This window comes from Pseudopipra pipra, chromosome 7 (genome assembly GCF_036250125.1).
Source record: "Pseudopipra pipra isolate bDixPip1 chromosome 7, bDixPip1.hap1, whole genome shotgun sequence".
NCBI lineage: Eukaryota > Metazoa > Chordata > Aves > Passeriformes > Pipridae > Pseudopipra > Pseudopipra pipra.
In genome coordinates this window covers 10844051-10865918 of record NC_087555.1, presented here as the reverse complement: position 1 = coordinate 10865918, position 21868 = coordinate 10844051, and the positions used below count along the sequence as shown (strand labels likewise).

At 40.2% G+C, this 21868-nt stretch overlaps 1 protein-coding gene across 3 annotated transcripts in view; it reads right to left on the bottom strand.

The window, feature by feature from the left end:
* The window catches only part of PLCL1 (phospholipase C like 1 (inactive)), a 193734-nt gene that overhangs the window by 151566 nt on the left and 20300 nt on the right, over positions 1-21868 (bottom strand). Inside the window, exon 2 of one of the 3 annotated variants that reach the window (XM_064660535.1) lies at positions 3747-3783. The exons of 1 other annotated variant lie outside the window; for it this stretch is intronic. Coding sequence is in view for 1 of the 2 variants with exons in the window: in XM_064660534.1 (XP_064516604.1) it covers positions 2858-2890 (33 nt within the window). In the remaining variant the exon portion in view is untranslated. Of the gene's footprint in view, positions 1-2857; positions 3675-3746; positions 3784-21868 lie in introns of those variants that run through there. One more of the 3 variants, XM_064660534.1, reaches the window with a different exon arrangement.

Here is a 21868-nt window from a genome sequence, read left to right as displayed (position 1 = left end):
TGAAGTGACTCCAGTCCACATTTTTGCTTCAAACACCTGCTTTGTCTGTTCTCTTGGACTACAAGCTCTTGGGAGTAAAGACAACTCCCTGCTATATATAAATACCAGGTTTAAAGTGATGTTGAGGCCTTTAGGGTATAATTAAAATGTCAAACCAAAATAGTTACCAAGGAATATTGCAGGGAACATTTTAACTTCCCATTTTTAGGTCTTCGGGTTGGTTTGGGGTTTTTTTGGCTGCTTTTCTTTTTAAAGGACATGCAGTGCCATGTGCCTTAAAAAAAAAAGTAGTCGTGGCTGTAGAATAGAAAAGTAAACAACAGCTTGAAACAGTCTTAACCTTTTTTAAAATCTCCTCATGAAGATAAAAGTCTGGTTTTTGTTAGGAGACTTATCTCTACAAATTTCCTGCCAAGAAGCATGCTTATGATATTGCATATCAACAACTTGATCTACTTTCTCTTCCTGCTGTCAGAAATAAAATCATTTTATTATTTTACAAAGATGAGTATCATCACTATGACAACAAACCTATGACCTGGAGAATACCATAAAATAATGTGTCAAGAAAAAGCAACAAAAGGAAATAAAGAATGAAGAACAGTTCTGGAAGCATTCCTCTCTCTGGAAATATTCCTTTTGTAGGAAACTCACTTCAGGAAATCTGCAGGTCCTCTTAACAATGAATGTTCTCTTGTCCCAAGTAACAGGTGAGAGGACAAGTAAATCCAAAAAAGGATAAACGTCAGAGGATGTTTAGATGAGATATCAGGAAACATTTCTTCACCAAAAGGGTTGTCAAGCAACCTGTTGGCTGCCCAAGGAAGTGGTGGAGCCACTATCCCTGAAGGTATTTAAAAGATGGGTAGATGTGGCACTTAGGGACATGGTTTAGTGGTGGGCTTGGCAGTGCTGGGTTAATGGTTGGACTCAATCTTTTCCAACCTGAAGGATTCTATGATTCTGTAACTTGCCTTTATAGCAGTCAGGTCTTGCAGCAAAAGGTCACCTCTGAGTTCTTTTGGTTTCTCAGTTAAAGCATTTTGATGTGTGCTACAGTAAAACAAAGCCTGTACTTTGCACATGGGCTTTTTTAAACTCAGAGCAAAGGTGTCTTGTAAACATTTGACAAATCCGGAAAGAAATCAAGGTACATTCCTCTGTCATTCAGAATGGGCTTTGACCCCATTTATGTAAATGTAGAAGAAAAATTTGGTCCTACTTTATGTGCTTTAAACACCAATTAACTTAATATTCAATCCTCTTTTACTTTTCCTAACTTAAGACCTTCTCACATCTTTTTCATACCTTTTTTTTAAATGGCAGACAGAAGTATTTCCTAAGGCTATCTAGATGTAATAAAGCATCTTTATCATCTTGAGCAATTCCACTTATTAAATCCTAAACTAACGTCAAATTAATATTTATGGAAGAAGTGGATTTCCATGAGTATTTCACAGCAGACACTATAAATGTCATTCCCACTCCCTATTTCCAGCTCTTCAGTCTCAACTACTTTGTGAATGATAATCAGTTCACTACTGTTACTATTCAGTGACTACTGTGCTGTGTGTACCACAGTCAAGGAAATGAGATGGAGATGAAAAGAAAGGGTTTTTATATTATCATGAAGTTTTATGCTAAGTCTTATTTTTAATTCATGTAACCACTGAATTAAATTATAAAATGTACACCTATTAGAAAAGGCAGTTGGTATTTCTCAATAAGATTAGAACCAGACTTAATATTTTTCAGCTTTTGTTTTAGACAGTTCATTTTTTCAAAATTGGTACTTCAGAGTGACCAAAACAACAACATGAATTTTGCCAAATGCTTTGGCCCCAACAAAAGAAAAAAACATTTTCAAACTGTTGGGCTTATTTGGTTCAAGTTCAGCAGAACAGCACACAAAGAAAAAAAAAAAAAAAAAAGTCTTAACAGTTTATTCCAGCAGTTCCAGAATAAACTATAAACATTTCCACGACATGACATTCTCAAGCTCTTACAATAAACACCTGCCTGTTCCCAAATTTATGTTAGATTTGCAAACCACTGCTCCTGGTTTTACCCACTGACCCTGGTCCCTCCCTGGCTGTGGAGGATCTACATGATCCTGTTTGCAATGCTCTTGCACCACATGAGAAATCATGGAAATGCTGATTTCAGTTCCTGCTCTGATTCAGATAAAGGATGGTGGCTGCTCAGTGGCCTGCCAGTTGAGTGCTGGGAGCTGGCTCCACAGCCAGGAATGAAAACCCTGCACAGTGCCCTTAGCTCAAGCTTTCACAAAGAGGAACGTTAGCTCCTGGCCCTGATTTAAGAACTTCACTTTCCCTTGCAAGGGGAAACCAACACATTTTTGAAAATGTCGACACGATTAGCTTCACATACATCAGAATAATTATTTTGACACATCAGAAACACTGCATTTGACCCAAAATGAAAAATTCAGTTTCCCTTTATTTCAGTAACAATAATCTTTAAATATTAATCAGACCAGCTCAACCTCACTTTCTGTTTTTTCTTCCCTCATCCTCTCAGTTTGATCAACAACTGGAAGTACGAGGCATTCGCATAAAGTAGATGCTTTCTGATCCAAAATAAGAGCCAACAAGAGGAAGATCAGTAGTTAAAAATGTAGCAGTAGAAACAAAAGAACACTAGTGCCTTTCATGGTCAATGTTCTTCAACTAAAGAGGAAAAAGAATCCTCTTTTTCATTTGCATTACAATAATACTTGGATGACCAACCCAAGATGAGCTTTCCATTGTGCTCAGTAAAAGATACCATCCCAACTAACAAAAAAGGGCAAAGGGCAGGAGAGGAAACAAAAGCATGAAGACATTAAGCAACTTACCCAAGGTAACCTGAACTTAGTGGAAGAGCCCATGATAAAGCCTATGTGTTGTACTTGCCATGCAGTAGCTCACATTGAGTCTAAAAGCCTTCTCTGGGAAGCTGTTCCTGAAGAAACACACCAGATGCAAGAACTACATCCAAGAAATTCAGAGAAAAAGAAGTAACTGTCCCCTTCCACTGGCACTGGTACAATGCAACTTCCAGCAAGGGGAATGCAGAGAACTGCTGGGTTGCCCTATAAACCTCAGAAGAATAATTACAACCAAGGACAGCCTCTGTACCTGCAGCAGCTTCCACAGGAGTCTCAAACTATCATAACACTCAAATCTTAAAAGATGGTTCAACCTCGCTCAAACTCTTAAACCTAAATAACAAAAAGGTTATCTCTCTGTCTAGTTTTCAGAGTGCCTGTAATAAACCAGGCAGACACGCCTGGAGACACTTCTATTGTCTGGGATAAGAGTATATATTGAGAAGCTAACATCCAAATACAATATTCATCAAGGCACCTCCTTCTTAGGTAATTTCATTTAATTAAAAACTCAGGGTCCCTTGGACAGAAACCCAGTTTTTGTTATTGAAATAACAACTTCAAAAACATCAGCTCAAAACATGTATGATTTCATTCATTTTGTGTTGCACAATCAAATAAAATAATGAAGTAGCAAATCCAGTATTTAAATTACATGAAAGAAACCAAGGTGCAATTGCACGGGCCAAGAAAGCACAGATCAAAGTCTTTGTTTTTCTTTGCTACAGATCAGCAAAACACTTGGGAGTGTGACCTACAAGCAGTTTTCCCCTTTTACTGAACTTTTTGAATGCTCATTTTGATTAAGTCATGAAAAGGATAAGAAAAACATTAGTACAAAACTGAATTTACTTACAGATATTGAAAGAGACAATACAAAAATTCCAGGTTCCCTGAAACAGAGAAAGTGAAAGCTATTTATCTAGCTTTGATTTTGTGAAATGTCTTTATGGCAATTTCTCAAAGTTATGTTGATTCTACAAGCAATGCTGCCTACTTAGAAATACATCTCTGACTAAAGTAGCAATAACTTGATATTTAACAGGAAGCAACCAATTTTCTCCTCAGCTAGTAAATTGTTCTACAGTCATGAACTTCTTTTATAAATATACACTGTTGTTGCTATTAATCATTAAATACATCATCTAACACAATCAAACAGTAATCATTAATGACATTAATTGCCAGTTTGTCACAGCCTTAGTAGTCTCTTAAGTGAGCAGAAGCCTTATTTATTGCAGATTCTAGGCACTGATTCCCTAGATGATGAATACATAGTTTTCCTATTACACTATCAGGGCATTATCAAGGTCTTCACTGACAACTGTCTTCTCTGAAGATTATAAACCAAATGCATCTTGCATTTTTCCCTCTGAAAAGAAAACTGTTTATAGAGTGTGATGTGCATTCATCCATGCTCTTCCTTACAAGTCAATTTGCCTTTGGATTTCCAACTTGCAAGACTTGGAGAACTTAAAGAGATATGAGGCAAAAGTTTGTGTATCCAACTTCTTAATTTTGTAGTGCTTTCCTTCTCCCCCTATATATGAAATCACCAAGAGCCCTCAATCCTGTAGCTGCCTCCCATGTTAGTTCCACCTCTCTAGACCATCCTTCTTGCCATGTATCTTTCTGCACCCCTTATTCTCTTTGGACAGCAGAAGCTATTTTCCAGGATTTTGCCTTTTCACCTTTGTACTCATGTCTCTCTCCAAAGCTCCTCTATTGCAGTGACTCCACTTTGCAAGTAGTTTTCTCCTTCCAGCACCCAGCTGAGCACCTCCTTTTTTCAGCTGACAGGACTGGTAAGACACTGAGCTCTAAAAGCTCTATATGCCACTCTAATTGGGCTTCTCAGTACATTAATGAAACAAATACTTGGTCACTTCGCCTCATTCCCCTGCTTTTCACACTCCTTCCTTTCTCTTTCCTGCCACTTCTTCTGAGAAACAAAACCAATGAAAAACAAAAATGTAACATAAGGGTGCTTGAAATCTGTGAGGACAGTTTCCTCGTGCCCACACAGCACGCCTGGGTGGGTGACAGCAGCAGAGCAAAACACGCTGCCTGTCCTCACTGCTTTCCCACACCCAAAACACAACACATGGCACAGGAGTCTCAGGAAATCCAGGATTCTCCACCACTGTGTGTATCTTTTGTGATTTGGGTATTTGGTATTTGAGCCTAAAATAAAAGGGAAGCAAAATCAGTCCAGTCAGATACGCACATTAATCAAAATGTGTGACTGCACACCAATCACAAACCTGTGTGCAGCATCTACAAACCATGGCAGCAATGAACAGTAGCAAATGGCACAGCTACATGCTTTTGGATCACTTGATTGAGTGCACACATTAAGAAATTTTGAGGAATGTTATTTCTTATTTAAAAAAAAAAATAACAGAACAGTCTGCAGCTCTACTGCATAAACAGTAACTTTGGAAAAGTAAAATTATTGGAAATACTCCTATCTTCATTTCAAAAAAACACCCAAACAGCCAACTGTTGACCCACCTAATTAACACCCAATTATTTAAGACCCAAGTTGGTACAATTGAACATCCTTCCCATTTACCAGCAGAGGACATTTAAAAAAAAAGTCTAGCTTAAGCTGCACTGGAAGCCAAGGGTCACCACTTAATTCACAGAGGGTTCTTATTTAAATCAGAAAACCACTCAGAACAGCCAGTGACTTGAATACTAACAGGACAGAGTGGATCTAAAGGCAGTGGGATGATTTTGGCCTACAGCAGCCACTCCCCCTGGAGGCACAGCTGCCCTGGGGAGCCTGGCAGGAGGAAGCAAGGACTGGCTGGGGTGCACGGCGGGCCCGGGGCAGCAGCTCCTGCTGCCTGGCTCCCTCGGTGCCCACCCAGCCAGCCCTGCTGCCCCCCTCCCATGCCCAGGTCAGGGCACTCCAGGAGGGATGACCTGGGCGAAAAACAAAGTTCTCATCTGTGCACGCTGTGTGTTGGCATTGTAACCACCACCTGCACTGTAGAGACCTCTGGGTGTTTGTCATGGTGTCCCCCCACCACAGTGTTCTCACCAACAGCATTGGAAGGAATAAAAAGTAAAATTGGGAAGTGAGAAAAATAGCTACCTTATTAAGGGTTATTCCACACACACACACCCCCGGCCCATGTAACAAAATATCAAGTGAGGTCTAAAGAAGTATTCTCTCCCTACACAGTTACCCATCAGGGTTCAATTTAAAAAGCATCCATATTCAGAATAGAAAAGGACATGCTGAAGTTCAAACAGGGGATTAAATCCAGTTCTTAGGGGCTTTAGCACTAGGAAAATATTAAAAGGCTTGTCTTGAATTACAATATCCTTAAGACTAATATTTAACTGCTTTCTTGAACTAGGGCCATGAGGGAACCACAACCCTGAGGATTGGGTAGGTTGAATGGGGAGTTTGGATAAAACCAACTGTAAATTAGTATTAACATCACTGGCTGCAGGAGTCTATTTATGTGTTTTTGTTTAGTTTTGTTTTCATTCATGTGTCTTTTGTGATCAGCAAGAGAAGATGTGTTCATGCAAATGAGTGACCTGACTCAGGGAAGAGCTTCAATCCTGCCTGCTAAGAGAAATTACACCATGCAGCAAGCAGCAGTGAGCTTACAAAGGAATAGAAAGAATGGATGTCAGTGAGTTACAAAATCTGGCACTCAATAAATATATGCCAGGTACACATCCAACACAGTTACATAGGTAGAGGTGCTGTGAAATCTTGACACTCAAGGATCTAAGCAAGGAAACAGATGAAACAAAACACAGATGCCTAATTTCTTTTGTACTGTAAACAGTCTCCCTCACCTGCCCAATCTGCAGGAAAAATTAACACATTAATTCATACAAGAAAACATTTTTTATATTACTGCAATACACATCCCAGTTTTACTCACAAGGAAACATGCTAATACAGCCATATGATTTCCACTGGCCTTCACAACATGGTTCACTGAGAACTACAATTTATGTTTCTGTACTGGATGTGTATTATGTTGTAGTCAGAAAGCATTCACTGCCAGATGAGCTAGATCACTTTGGCCTTCCTAACACTACAACCCTCTACATTCTTGTGGCAGTAAAAAAGAAAAAAAATTACAGCAACTGTAAATTTAACTGCTCTCTATTTAACTGCCTTGCATCAATATATAAACATTCATTTTCACACTGTCACAGAAACAAGGCTGGACTGAGCCACTCTAGCCACTCCAAGACTTTAGGCTCTTTAAAAACGACCAATCCAACTTTATAAGTTAAAAAAAAAAACAAAAAACAAAAAAAACCCCACAGTCTAATGTAATTATTACTATTTTACTTCAGGTTCCGGGAAAACAATGCAAAAATGCTAAGATTCGTTGATTGAATTGAAAAGCTAGTACATGGATCAAGACAGTAATACAATTTCTCTGGCAATGCAGTTCAGAGGAACACCAGGCTGTGGTGCCATCCTGCACCACACTCAGGGACTCCCAGGCTGCCCCAGAGGTGCCCTGGGCACCCACTCCCACACCATGGGCTACCACACCAGCCTTGCTTGACTCCACGTGTCCAAAAAGCCCCAGCAGCTCCAGCAAATAATGTTCAGAGGAGAAAAAGGGAGGAAGCATCCTGATGCCACCTGTTAGACTTCACTGCTCCAAGGATTGTCGTTGGTATGGAGGAGGTAGTAACCATCTGCCACCACCACAAGTGAGCACGCAGAACATCACTGGCTCAGAGCAGACAAACAGCAGACAAAGAACAGGCATCCTCCTGATAAAATAAAGACTTAATTGTTCATGTGACTGATTACTTTTAAGGCTACTTAACACTCTCCACTATGTGACCTTGTGTAAATTAAATGCCTTTCACCAGCTCATCAAATCAGCCAGGTCTACCATTTACAAGAATTATAAGAGGGGAAAAAAGCCCAGCTCTTCTTCCTTGTCTTCATGGGTCATAAAAACATAATGACCTTTTCTTTGATCCATTCTCGCAGATATGTAATACTAAGGACTCTTCAAAACAAAAGCCTTTTAAATCAGGCTTTCTAAGTATCATGCTTTTCTCCATGTTTCAGTTACTATGTCTATAAAATTACAGATATGCCCTCAGTTTGCAGGTGTGGAAGGCAAAGTAATTATTGCCTGAGCAACGCTAAGCTATTATACTAATGAGAACCAAGGGAAAGCTCATGAGTTAGTTAATAATCCTACCCTGAAAGCATTGCTTCAGCAGCAGGTAGGAAATATAGCCTGGAGTACACACACAACAATGACAGAAACAAAGAAGAGCTGATCATTAGGTAAAGAGCCCCTCCTGTGTGCTGGATAAATAGGAGGAGAAAACATTCTATGTGGCCAATGTGACCATAAAGGAGAGAGTTAAAATGTGTGCAAGTGGTAAGCCATGGTATCACTACCTGGGCACTCTTAAATCTGCCATTTTCTCCCTTCTGAGAGATGACTTCACCATCACACTGATGATCTTTTAATGCAGGAAAAGATCATGGGAGACAAAGAAAAATATATCCATACTCAATTCTCTAAGAGAGTTTTAAAGAAAAAAAAAAAACCACACATATGGCAAAATGCATCATGTCCAAGCCCTCACAAGGCTGACATCTGCCTCCCTGAGCAAACAGGAAGGTCGATCCTGCTGGTTCCATAGCCACAGACCAGCCCTGGGGGACCCTGCCCTGCACCCCCCCCAGCCAGGCCAAGGACTGGGCCTGCTCACAGGCTGGATGAAGCAGTAGCACTTCTTTCCTGGCTCTCACACAGAAACTAAATGGAAACAGTGAGGGGAGAAATATCCAAGCGTGTTCTTCCAACTCACGCATGTAGCAGAAGAGCCAGAGAGGGTGCACTGAGTAGAGAACTGTAAACAAAGATTCCAAACAGTTCTGGGACAAGATTTCACTAATGCAAGACAGCACTACCAGCACAGCTCTGGCTAAATAGAAAAATTCCTCAATACTCACAGGATGATGGGGCAAAGCATCATACAGCTCCACTACATACACTAATTTAAGAAAAGCAGTACTTGAGGTAACAGGAACGATGGAATATAATCAGCAACCCAAACCTGTTCTGCAAGATTTAACAGCATACAATACAGAACAGAGTAATTTTTCAGTGGATTAACCCTCACCTCTAAAGAGGGGTCAGACAAAGCTTACACAATAAATGAAATTAATCTGAGCATCTAGCAATCCTGACCAGGCAAAAGCAAGCCTTAAGCAGCAATATTAACTTTACTTCAGGCTTTCTCTAAACATTGCTTTTAATTCCTCCTTTAAAAAGCTTCAAAGAAAGTTATTTTAAACACACATAAATGCAAAGAAAAGAATCCACATTTATCAGTTCCTTCCTGGCATTCAAAATTGCTTAATTATAGATTTCCACAACTTATATTAACTAGTGGTTAAGATACATATCTGATTCACTGCAGCCATATAAAACCACTATATAATCATGTTCATGATCATCCAAGGAAAAGTGATCCACACCTTATAATAGAAACTTAAGGTGAAGTACCTTGGAAGACTGAATTAATTCAAAATCCAGCCCAAATTAATTCCAGTAACATTGTGCTGATCGACTTAAACGGACTTTGGATCCAGTGTTTACTAGCTGTGTTCTTAGAAACCAGCAGCTAATAGTAATTAACAAAGGTGTTTTGATTTAGAGAACTCTCATTTTCAGTGTGCTGTTCAGCTCCCTTGCATTGTTCCCCCACAAGTACTTACAACCAATTTTACACTTGAACCTGCCAACAATCAGTGGCATGATCCCACTTAAGGGATTTCAAACCTAAGTCTTTTAGCAAGTTAAATATTTGAAATCCTGGGGCTGAGGGGGGCAGAAGTCATCAGGAAGCATGCTGAATGCAAACAGTCCCTCAATTTCAAGAAGCAAACAACACAACCACAAAAGGATTCTCAGTTTTCAATTCGTCTCCCTCACCACCAGGAACGGTCTGGGTCAGTGCCTGCTGACTGCCTGCACAGCAATTTACAGAGCAATAAAGGTTTGAATATTGTCCTTTGTATGTACGGGATGAAGGACTGCAAGGACTGCAGAGGTGACAGCCCCATGCTATTTCGTTCTCATCGGTAGTTTTTAAGGAAACAAAAAAAGTGTTTACAAACCCTATTTTCTTTACCCAAGACAAAAAGAAAAAAGTAAACAAAACAAAACTCAAAAGGCAAAAAGCTTTCTTTGTCCTTCACAGTTCAAGCTAAATTGGAGAAACAAGCAGGGGCTGGTAAGGTACACACTGATTATTTTGTTCCTTAGGAATATGTATATGTGACAGACGCAGATGATGCTTCTTTGGAAGAGACTTGATCTTAAGAAATTCTTTAAGAGTTATTCTCAGTAAACAGCTTGACTACGAACATACAGGTTTGCATGGTGGGCACACCAGCACCACATTGTGGATCTTCATTTGGAATATCCAAATGCTCTGGTGCTTCCACCATTGCCCCAGACAGACAATTTCCATCCAAAGGTGAATCTTTGTGCCAGAGCCAATGTGAAGCCTGGGGCACACGGTCAGGGAGGCAGAAGCACAGAAGAAGCCATGATCTCATATCTGCCTAAGCTTCCAAAGCCCCAGTGGTTCCAAGGTACTTCCCCAAATTTCAGTCATTTGGTTAATGTATTCTTGCTATGTTTGCTGCCCTCAAGGAAGGAAAAAAAAAACAGAATTGTAAGGGAACAAAACTGATTTAACAAACAAAGCTGGAAATGCTTTCTATGGACCTCTGGCTGGGTTTAAACATTGTCTTACCTCAGATTATCCTGAACACAGCTACAATAAACATTTAGGATAGTTATTGCATTCAGGTTTGAAGGCAGTCCTAAACCACTATACTTTGATACACATGTTCCCTCTGTCAGACTGCAAACAAACAAAATACTAATACTTCAGCTTCTGCAGCCAAGAAGAATTCAAAAATCAAAACATAGCATGTGTGCTGCTCTGCCAGGAGGTTCTCACCAGGTCCTGAAAGCTGGCAGAGGAACACATTTGCACCCTGGTGCCCCGTCCATAACTCACATTGCTGTGAGAAGCAAAGACTTCTCCCTCTCTTCAGCAGAATGAAGGGTCTCTTTTTACCCTGAAAAACACCAAAAGGAAAGAAAAAAAAAAAAAGGGAAAAAAATTCTCTGAAGTCTAAGTGACATTTTAGATCCCTGGTCTATGCCCAGCCTTATTAAACACAACCAAATCCTCATGGAGATATGAGTGCACTTTTTACGAGAAAGAAAATGCTAAGTCAGGTAGGAGGAGTTGAACTCCACAGTTCACAGGGAAAAGCAGCTGCATGTCCTGAGTAAATTCTCCCAGACAAATGGGCATCCTACCAACCTTACAATATCCAAAGTAAGAGAGGATTCTAGTGCAGCACTGATAGGAGAAAATGCTCTATCAGCTTTAAATTCCTGCCTCTTTTGGGAAAGCTCTCATTGCTATTATACAGGTTTTCTTCCAATGTTCCCATCAAAGAATGATTAGGCAGGTGGGAGTCCTAAATTTTCAGTTTGTTTACATTTTACAACAGTTTATTCATAGCCAGAACTACTCCCCTGAGGAACATTCATTAATTTCCTTCCCTGTATATGTATTTTTCACACAGCTCCCAGGCAGAAAAAAAATATTTTCAAATGAGATAAAGTGATTGCAAGAAAATCCACAAAAATCAGAGAGAATTACTTAGATATTTTTCCTATTTTTTTCCTCTTTTTTTTGTCTTTTGTCTACTATTAGGAAAGAAACACTGACAACATATTGCTATATATCAATTTGCTTCTATCCCAGTATTTTTAAAGGATAAGAAAGTTGTAAGACAGGCCCAGGCCAAGAATAATAAAAATACTCTTTTGAAGGATTTTTTTCCCCACCACGGACACTCAGAATACTTTTCTTACCTGTGTGTACAATACAAATAACAGAAAAACAGGCTGTATGCCACATTAGCATTTAACCCACTACAACTACTTTTTATTTAAATTCTGCTATGCTACACAGTCACAGCAGAACAAATAAAAGTATGCAATAGACCAACTGATATCTGCACCAGAGCAGATCTTCTGTCTTCTACCAGAGCAGTTATCTTCTCCCCTTACACACAACAAAATCAAGTTCTCCTCATTTAAATTTTTGGGATAGTTTTGCTCACTTCACCAACCATCTCTTTCCTCCTCCTTTGGCAAATTGACTCAAGGTACATGCAGGAGTTAACAGTTTCCTGACAGTGCAAATTTATTCCTTACACATCACCAAATAGCTTGTTGCAGCCACCACACCAATCTCCTCATCAGTTAACTAGTCACTAGAAACAGCCCGAAGACATGGAGCAGGGGAGCAGAGGTGGGAGTACAACTACGCTTCAGAAGAAAGAGCAGCAGAAGAATGGAATTGCAAATTTTTTCCCCTCTTACGAGGAAACAAAAGGCAAGGGGAGAAGGGACATATCCAGCCAAGGCAACGCTGATACCCTGCTACCCTTTCTGTCTTCATGGCTCATAGGGCTGGGCAGAGCTACATCCTGGAAAGGGAGGCTCTTGGTGCTCCCAGCTGCTTGCAGGGCACAGCTCAGGAGCAGGATGAACAGTTGAAGCACTGTCTCAGCAGCTGCTTTGGCATTGCCAGGTGTACAGCCTCAGTTTCAGAAAGACAGCCCAATACTGACATAATTGACTGTGCAAAATCCTATTTTATCTCAGCAGAGGAGGCGGTGGCATGTGTTTCCCCAGAGCTCCACACAAGTGAGGACAGTAAACAAGATTACACTTTTGATGTGTAAGTGCTTGTGGTCAAATTAAACTCACCCAATTGCTCAAATTCAGACCTTGGTGACACTCCAGGATCATGCAGGGATCAAGTCCCAGACCAGGAGAGTTGACAACTTGGTTATCCTTTCCCTGTTGACTGAGATCTTGGCTTTCGTGGTGTTGCTTCTTTTCAAGACACTACCACACAGCAGCCATACCCTGCAAAGCACTGAAGTCCCTGCCCTTAACTTTGTATGCATGGTTTGTCCAAGATCTCTTCATGCAATACTGCACTCCAGGATGGTTTTGTTTTCTATGTTAGCAGCCTAATAACCATCTAATTAGTTGTATTAAGCCAAAGAGAGCAAGCAAATCTATTAATAAACATCAGTTTAAAACAGAACTTTCCATAACTCAGCTATTTCATAGAACTTCAATATAATTGAAGAAGAAATTACACTCAAATGACTAAGTTTGAAAAATGGGCTGTTCAGCAGCATTTCAGAAAAATTACCTCTGATTTTTATTACTAGTGAAAAGTTAGATTTAATTTTTTAAGTGCCAGTGATTATTGCAGAGCATCTATGCTGAAAAATAAAAATAGCTTCTTGCAAATAATCAGGTACACAAGATCTAAATGCTACCACAAACACCATTTGAAGACTTTGCTGTATGTATCATACTACAGCAGTATCTCTTAGTTCTGCCCATCTTTAAACCCTTTCAATACACAAACACAAGCTGTCTGTACATCAGCAAAACAGCACGGCCCAACTGGAAGAGCAAAACAGTTGGCATTGCAGCACTTCACCCCTCCTCTGCCACCCCTCTCACACACCCACATCAAGGGCTTTGCTGGGCCTGGCTCTAACCTGGCCCCAGGTTGGACACTCAGTAGAGAGCAGAGCATCCTCATGCCCCCCATTCTCCCCAGACCCCGGCCGTGCTGCCCCCCAAACCCTCTGCAGCGAGATCCAAGGCTCAGAAACAGGGAACAATCAGGGCTCGATTCAGGAGCACTCTCCCTCTTGCTCTGAGCTGAAATGCTAAGACAAATGCACCCAGAAGAGGCTGTTGTTTCATGAAAGTACAACAAACTGAGTACATCTATCTACATGAAGAAATACCGATCAGTTGTTGGGGGTTTTAACCAAACCATTAAGGCTTTCGCAAGTAGTAAGTGCATTCTCCCTCATTTCTCTTAATCCAGTGGCTTGTATTTGTAAAAAGGCATTAGTGTTAAGATGATGTATTGTCTCTGTGTTAGTTATCTTTGCTATAGATTATGAAAATTCTGTAAGAACTTCACAATATGTCTACTCCACCTAAACAATACATGCCTGTGAAAACACGCTCCCCGTGGTGTGTGCTGGGTGGGTAGTGCCAAGGTACTGTATAAAAGTCATTTTTTTTTCTCCCAAACAATTAAAAAAGAAACAGCTCTATCCTTAAGGGGAAGATAGCTCCATTTACAGGGTAACATTCTCTGCTGTGGACAAAGAACTGAGCTGTGCCTACACATCATCTGACTCCCAGTACACTGTCACCAGAGCTGCCCAGCTTATCTCGGTGATGCCACCTTTGAGAGACTACATTCATTTGATCCATAAACCACAGCTTGTTGGTGACAGAGCCATGGATCCCAGAAAAGAAAAGGTCTGGAAGACCAAGATGGCTTTACAAGCTCAATAGCATGCTTGCTTTGCATTTTTTCACAACTGAGACTTGTGTCTCATTTGCTGCCTACAGAACAGGAATCAAATAGCAAAGTTACTGTGCAGGTGAGCAAAATTACTACCCTACCCACCCCTAAAACTTCCATAGAAAACAGAATTTTTCAGAGACAATAGGATTGAATGGAGCCACAAATACTCTCCTAATGCTGAGATGACAGGAGGGGCTTTTTGCAATTGAGTTTAGATGCTTTTCAGCATGTAAAAGGTTGATAATGTTAATGCAAGCCCATTTCTCATCAAAGTGAGAATCCAAGAGCATTGGTGTGACCTACACAGGCTGTGAGCAAACTGAAAGAGAAAAATGGGCACTGACTTTCTTGTGATTGTCATCAAGACTTTTTCAGCAGATTAGAGTGCTGTTAGGTAAACTGACTAAATAGTGTTGAGAAAATGTTTTTAGCTCTCTTTGAACTGCATGTTCAGAAGTCATGCACAGTGAAGGCCAAGCCAATGAAACCATCTATTGCTAACTTTACTCATTAGCAAGAGTTTGCCTTTTTTCACTTGCCAGCTTTCAACTCTTTGAGCTGATATTTTCCATATCAGGTGTCTGCCTTTAAAGAATAAAAAAAATTAAAAATATCAAAATAATTCAGCAGGAAAGCTAGGAAAAAAAATAAGTTGCCTTGACAACGTTTGAAGAGAGGTCAGAAGAAAGTTTCAAAGACATAATTGCACACAAGCACCTACACTTTGAGTGCCTGACTTTGTGACCTTACTCAAAGTCTATTTGAAACAGCTTTCTGTGTGTCATGTACTATTAGATGGGGAGTCATGTACCAGCTAAGCTCACCTCAAATTGTAGTTTAAATGTGAAAAGCATATGCTGCTGTTCTTGCAAGTTGTCTTTTCCCACAGAAGTGGACCAGCGGAGGGGGGGGGGCAGTCACTTGTAGAAAGCTTGTAAGAATTAGGCCCTGGAGCATTTGTCTTTGCTTTCTGGAACCTGTTTCTATAGAAAAAAAATTTATAGCACATATAGCCAAAGAGTTAAAGAACTCCTTAGTTATTCATGTTACACAGCCAATACCTACCCTCGACCAGAGAACACAAAGCAGAGAGTCCATCTCTGATGTCTGCCCTTCCCTGCAGTTTTCCAAGATCATCAACATGAAACACTGTTCACACCAAGCACCAACAGCAATGCAAGGGACAAGGAAGTGAAGAATCATCTCTCCTCATCTTTGTGCTGTAGCAAACCCAGCAGAAACGGAGTGTGTCAAGAAACAGAATGAGTAAGCAGTGAAGTGGGTGGTTCAATATGTTCATTTTCCTCCAGTATTTCCATTTCAAGTGTCAGCTTCCCAAAATGCATTTAATTTGTACTATAAATTTTGATTCCAAAACTTTTACCATGCTGTTCAATGAAACAGTCTGTACATACACATGTAAAAGGAAATATTGCACAAAGCCCTAATGACAGCAAAGCCCCTTGTATGAAACCTGTTGCAGCTACATTTACTTCCATGCCTGATGTAAAATGCTAAAAGGGTTTTTGGCTGGATAGATGTAATGACAAATGAGAAGCAATCCCCTACCATTTTTCCTTCACTATGCAGTCTGCACCAAGCTTTCATCCAGCAACAGCAGCAGACTGCTGACAGTGTTATCGAAGAGGTTTCTGTGGGCTCTTAATCACAGTCGTAGCCTCTGTGATAATAATATCCTTCTGACTCCTCATTAAAGCACAGCTTTATGTTGGAATAACCACATTCTACCACTCCAGTTACTTAAGCTTTGGCATGTCCTGTAAATGCAACAGAATTTATCAAAATGCTTTTTTCGAGAGAGTTCTGCATATTACAATGAAGGCTCAAAGAAGGGCTCCTTGTTGGAAAAGCCAGAAGAAAAGCCACCTCCCATAGCCCCAAAAGGAATGAGAGCATTGATAAAAGCTCTCTCCTCTCTGTCCTCTGCCATGGCAGGGTCTCATCAGCCCCACTGCTGGCTACACACAAAGAGTTTAACCAAATAAAAAGGGGTAAAATGTGGGAAAGCATCCACACCCAAGTGAGCAGGAGAGAAGGGCACAATGTGCCATACAGTACTCAGTAAAAGACCACAGCAGGGAATTTGCCAAAGAATGCCCCTGTACACATCGTGCCTACCTCAGCACACTGCCCACAAGACTGGACAGCACCACAGTCAGTCCCCTCTGCAGTCAGGGGTGCCAGCTGCAATCTGGTCCTACAGCTGTAAACCCTAAACATCTGCCTACAGAACAGAAGCACACCCCCTGCAGCAGAATCTCTGTAAAAATCTAGTATGTCAGGCATTTCCTTCAACCAAAGCTTCAGGAGGTACAGGCTGGCATGGCAGTCAATGACCTCCTCCTTTCACCTTGTAGGTAGATAAAGATACAGTTTCCTAATACTTCAGGATGAAGCAGCAAACACATTGTTTATGTCCCTGCACCACCTGTACCAACTGAGCCAGAGGGAGAGCAGAGCACCCTAAGAAGCTGCCACTGCAGACTAGTTGTGTGCCACAATGGCAAAAAGCAGCTCTGAAGAATCAGACAAGGGAAATCAGGCCTTTCCAGTAGGAAATTACTAACACTAAAGAAAGCAGGCATGACTCCTGTAATTAATGCAACAAAAGGCAGGTTCTCATAAGTAAGAATTGTAACTAACAGCAAAGCAATATTCAGTTAAAGGGAGGAAAACTCACGGATCCAAGCTCAGAACACACCCCTACAGCAGCAGTAAAGAGGGAGAAAATCCCTAATGATACATTACACACCATCAAAACCCATTAATTGCTCTAGCTGAGGTGGGAAAGTGGAATTTTGCAAGCTTGCCATGGAGCAGGATTTACTGTGTCACTTTGCTCTGGAAATGCGAGAAAAATGGCCAATAAATATTAAATAATTGATTGCAGACTTAAAGCTGCAATAATGGCAAAAACTGTTAAACTGCTGTATTTATGTTGTTAAAAACACGCAGTCTCTCTTTGCACCCATCCAGATGCACCACAGAAGTGAAGCATTTGAAAACACGCATGGAGCAGACAAGCAAAGCCTGGAATTATTACTCCTTATCAATACTATGGTCAATCTTTCAGGTCTTGTTGGAGATGAAGTACGTCCCGTGGCAGAAGCTGTGCTGGCAGTAACACTCCCCTGCATCAGGAGAGCTGCAGGCTCACCTCCTGAGCTGCAAAGTCCAGCAAAAAGAGCAGGGGGCTGACACACCAACTGCATGAACAAAGCCTGAGATTTTTCTTAAATTCAAACTCTGCTCTCTCTGAGCAGTCTTCTGCCCACTGACTTTTCTTTCAGAACAATACAGGCAGAGTCGGAGGGTAACAGAAAGGAAAGCCACAATTTTTTTCACTGACAGCATGTTTTCCTTCCTGCCCATCACGAGACAAGGATGATTTGCTTCTCTGCTGATAAGGCTGGAGGACAGCCTGAGGAATAGAACTACTAGGATTAACTGGGTGTTCCATAATCAGGAGTTTTATGGGCATTCCTCCTTAGCTTTGCAACATACACAAAATCTTGAGCTTGCCTAAGAATTCTGGCAGTTTCTAGCAGGTCAGCACTACAGTGAGTTTTCTACTGAACCAGGAGTCTTGCATATGAATCATATGCTTTTACAATGCCCGAAAACGGAGAGACATCTACAAATTCTGTTTGCTGGCAGCTGCTGCTAGACTCTAGTCCACAGTTATCCCATTACTATACTTTGATATTATGTTGATTAAAATTATTTTCTCTAAATATTTGCAACATCCTTATCAGCAGAGCATCTGTTATGGTGGTTGACCACTCAGGTTTCCACATCTATACTAGTCAGTGACCTCAGCAATTGCAGGTCATGGATCAGCTGAAGCACGAACCCAGGTACAACTCTTATATGTGATGAACCCCCTGATTAGAGACTGAAAAATACTCTACTTTGTGAAAGCATTGCTATCTGCCTAGCACTCCATTTTCCAATGAGCTGCAAAACTGCTCCTCTTGCAGTACTTCATCCTTTTTATCCTGTTTGTAATGAATATTGGACAAAAGACACGTAACAGCAGTTGGTATGGAGAGGAGTCGAATAGTTCAGTCCTCAAATAGATTTTCTATAATTCAAATTCTAACCTGCTGCTTATTCTTAAAAGCTATGCCACTTCTTCACAAAATCAAGTTATTACCCACAGAGCCACAAAAGTTACAGTCCTTTACCACAACTGCCCCTGAATTTTTCAAATACAATACTAAATTATGAGCTTAAAACTTGTCTGCAGGCTCCAGAGTGCACAGTGAAACAGATTAAGAAACTTTTTTTTTTAAAGAGTAAAGTAACTTTTCATAAGCCTGAATTTCCTTATCAAGCCACTTCAGACCACGGACACTCAGTGGAAAACAGCAAAGACTGAAGCAATCATTCAATTTGTTTTTATTTGTAAAGAAAAAGTTACTTCTATCTGTTCCAAAACCTCATTAGAAGTTTGAGGATGACACACCCCCCTAACCAAAGTCCCACCCCAAAAGACACTCAACGCCTTTTGTTTGTCTTTCTGCTCAGCAGAAGAGTGAGAAACCAAAGTACTCCTGGGAAGCTGGGCAAAAGGTACTTATGCAGTCTATGTATCCAGAGTGCCAGTAATTTCTGCAGCTCTTGATCTTGCTGATCAAGCCTGTGCTCTTCACACTCATTCAGTCTCATACTGAGCCATTTGACTTTGAGTGTGTGAAGAATCATAAACAGACAATTTCCTTGCGGCACAACGCAGAGGTTCCAAGCAAAGCCCTGACCCACGTGATGTCAGAGACACTTTTAGATCATACATCTCACATTTCTAGTTTATGTTAAATCACTTGCTTGTGTTGATAACAGAAAAGGGATAAACAAATGCAGCTGCTTGTTTCTAAATCTAAATACATGGAGTTTTAAATGAATGTCTGTGTAAGGCAGATCAGTCTCACAGACTTTACTTACTGCACATCTCAATCATCACATCTATAGAACAGCTTTACTGCTGAATGTGTGGTAAATGTAGCTAAATTCAGTGTTGTGCTTTTTATCCTTAGAGTATTAACTCACTCAAATCAGTTTTGACTAGAGCATATAATTTACTTCTTAACACTAGAAAAACAGACTTCTTGCCAAATATATGCAAAGATCAAAATTATAAGGTTCTGTGAAAGTGTATTTTTATCCTTTACACGGTATTTTCTGTATACATTTGTCCACATACAATGATTTTTTTGACCTATCAAGAAAACTGTCGATCCAGAAAATGAATGTCCAGAGACAGGTCTAAGTAGAACCACAGAGCCATTTAGGTTGGAAAAGACTTTTAAGATCACCAAGTCCAACCACAAAAACACATTGGCATTACAATATAAATGTTTATGCTCATTTTATAAAATTATCATCCCCACTAAAACAAATAGAAAAAGTTATCCCATCTCTACTTCCTCCCCTTTCTGAAAGGAACTGCATGCAAAGGTGGGGTCCTTTTACTCCTTGTTCATATATACAAAGGTTTTAGATCACAGGGAACACTCCTATGGGGCAGCAACAAGGATACACAGATTTGTCTGTTGCTGATGGCAAACATCAGAGCTGACTTTACTGGCTTCTAGAAACAATAAGTGACACAACATTTTACAAAGGTGACATGTCTAAAACAGGATCTTTCCACACATTAACCGAAGATGCAGCACTCAGGCATAAGATCTGTATTCAAATATTGAGTATGAAGATGCTGCATCAAAGACATATCTTTTTCAAACATTCACCAGGACACAGAAGACTCCTTTTAACCATCATTGGTTAGCCACAGGCTTACCAAATGTTTCTAATTCAACATTTGAACTGATCAGTAAAACTGCCCAAAGACACTTGAAATGTAAGCAGTCTAAAGATGACATTTAGTGTTCACGTGGGCAAATTGTTTCAATGTCCTGTCTCACTGGTTTTTTAAAACTGCCTCCATTAATATCTATGAAACCTCATCCACAAGTCTGCAGTGGATAAAAAAAAAAGGTTGTATCTTCCTTAGTCTACTTTTATAGTGATTTACATCACAAATATGGTGGGACACCGTCTGGTTGAAGCCGAGGGCAAAGAACAGACCCACGCATATAAAAGTGGTGCTTTACAAGTCCATTGCTATGATTAAAATGAATAATCCAAGAGATAAGCCTCTCATTTCTCAAAATGCTCTAGTCCATATTGCATCACTCTGTACCAGAACACACTAAGCGTCTGTTCGCATTACATGAGTTGCTGGGGTAGGAATAAAACTATTTATGAGCTATTTTTGTATTTACAGACTAACACCCCTGTCTCAATCATGATATTTTCTTCTTTGCCCATCTCTGATGCACAGCTGTGACAAATTCTGAATCTACTTTTCGGCAGAGAAGTATCATTTAGGAGAATTGTATCGTCTTCTCTTTATAACACAGTTGCCTCCTCAAAAAGATTTGCCTAAATTCGTCCTTTAAATTGACTTCTGTAGCAACTCAGGTAATAGCAACACAATTTAATAGCCCAAACTTAGCTTTCTTTCCACTGCTCCTACAGTAGTGCCTATGATAACCTGGCAAAGCACTGAGGACTTTGCTACCCTGTACTACTCTGTTTCACACATGTGTAAAGCTGTCAGCTTTAGCATTAGCAAGAGGCTGACAAGGAGGCTAAAAGTCCATCAAAAGCATGTTACAATGAGTAGACCCAGCAGTCTCTTCCTCGGTGAGTTTTCCTGAGGTTGCTTCAGCACAGTAGCAATTATCCTTCACTGATGCCAAAAAAACTAATCCTTTAAACAGAATCTCCAATTCATCTTGGTCAACATACATAAACATCATGTAAAAACACTCTCATAAGGCCCAACTAATCATTTAAGGATCTTTCTTGGGTTAACAGCCAAAACCTAAGGTTTTGCTAAATAAGAATATATTAATACAAAAAACATCCATGAAAAGTCTGAAAGATTTAATTTATAACCAAGCCTGCAGCTATCTCTGCTTCCCACTTTCACAACAAAATCGAAAAAATTAAGATAGGAAGAGGAAATAATAATTCATCCATCAGCTCTGAAACCTCTCTAGGCCTTGGAAGAATCACCAAGACAGTATTCAGAGGAAGGTCCCACCCAACACAAGAAAAGCTGGCCTTGTCAACCTCTCTAAAAACAGAACTAAAAAAAAAAAAGGAAGCAATTAGTTTCCATTTATATTTATAAGTTAAACCAAGAAATAAACCATTTTCTTCGTGTTTTCAGCTAATTGGATTTTTAGAATATCTTAGTATGAAATAATAAGCTAAAATGCAAATCATAATCGCATAAGAGTTACCATGCATCTAAACCTAATTTGACCCAATAGTTTCTCTAGGACCAGCAAGAAATTACCACTAAATTAACCCAAGGGAGGGTGTTTGTTCTATACCATCACATGCTGTTAATTTAATGGTCATGCCAGTCAATGCACTGGTTTACCACACTGTTTTACA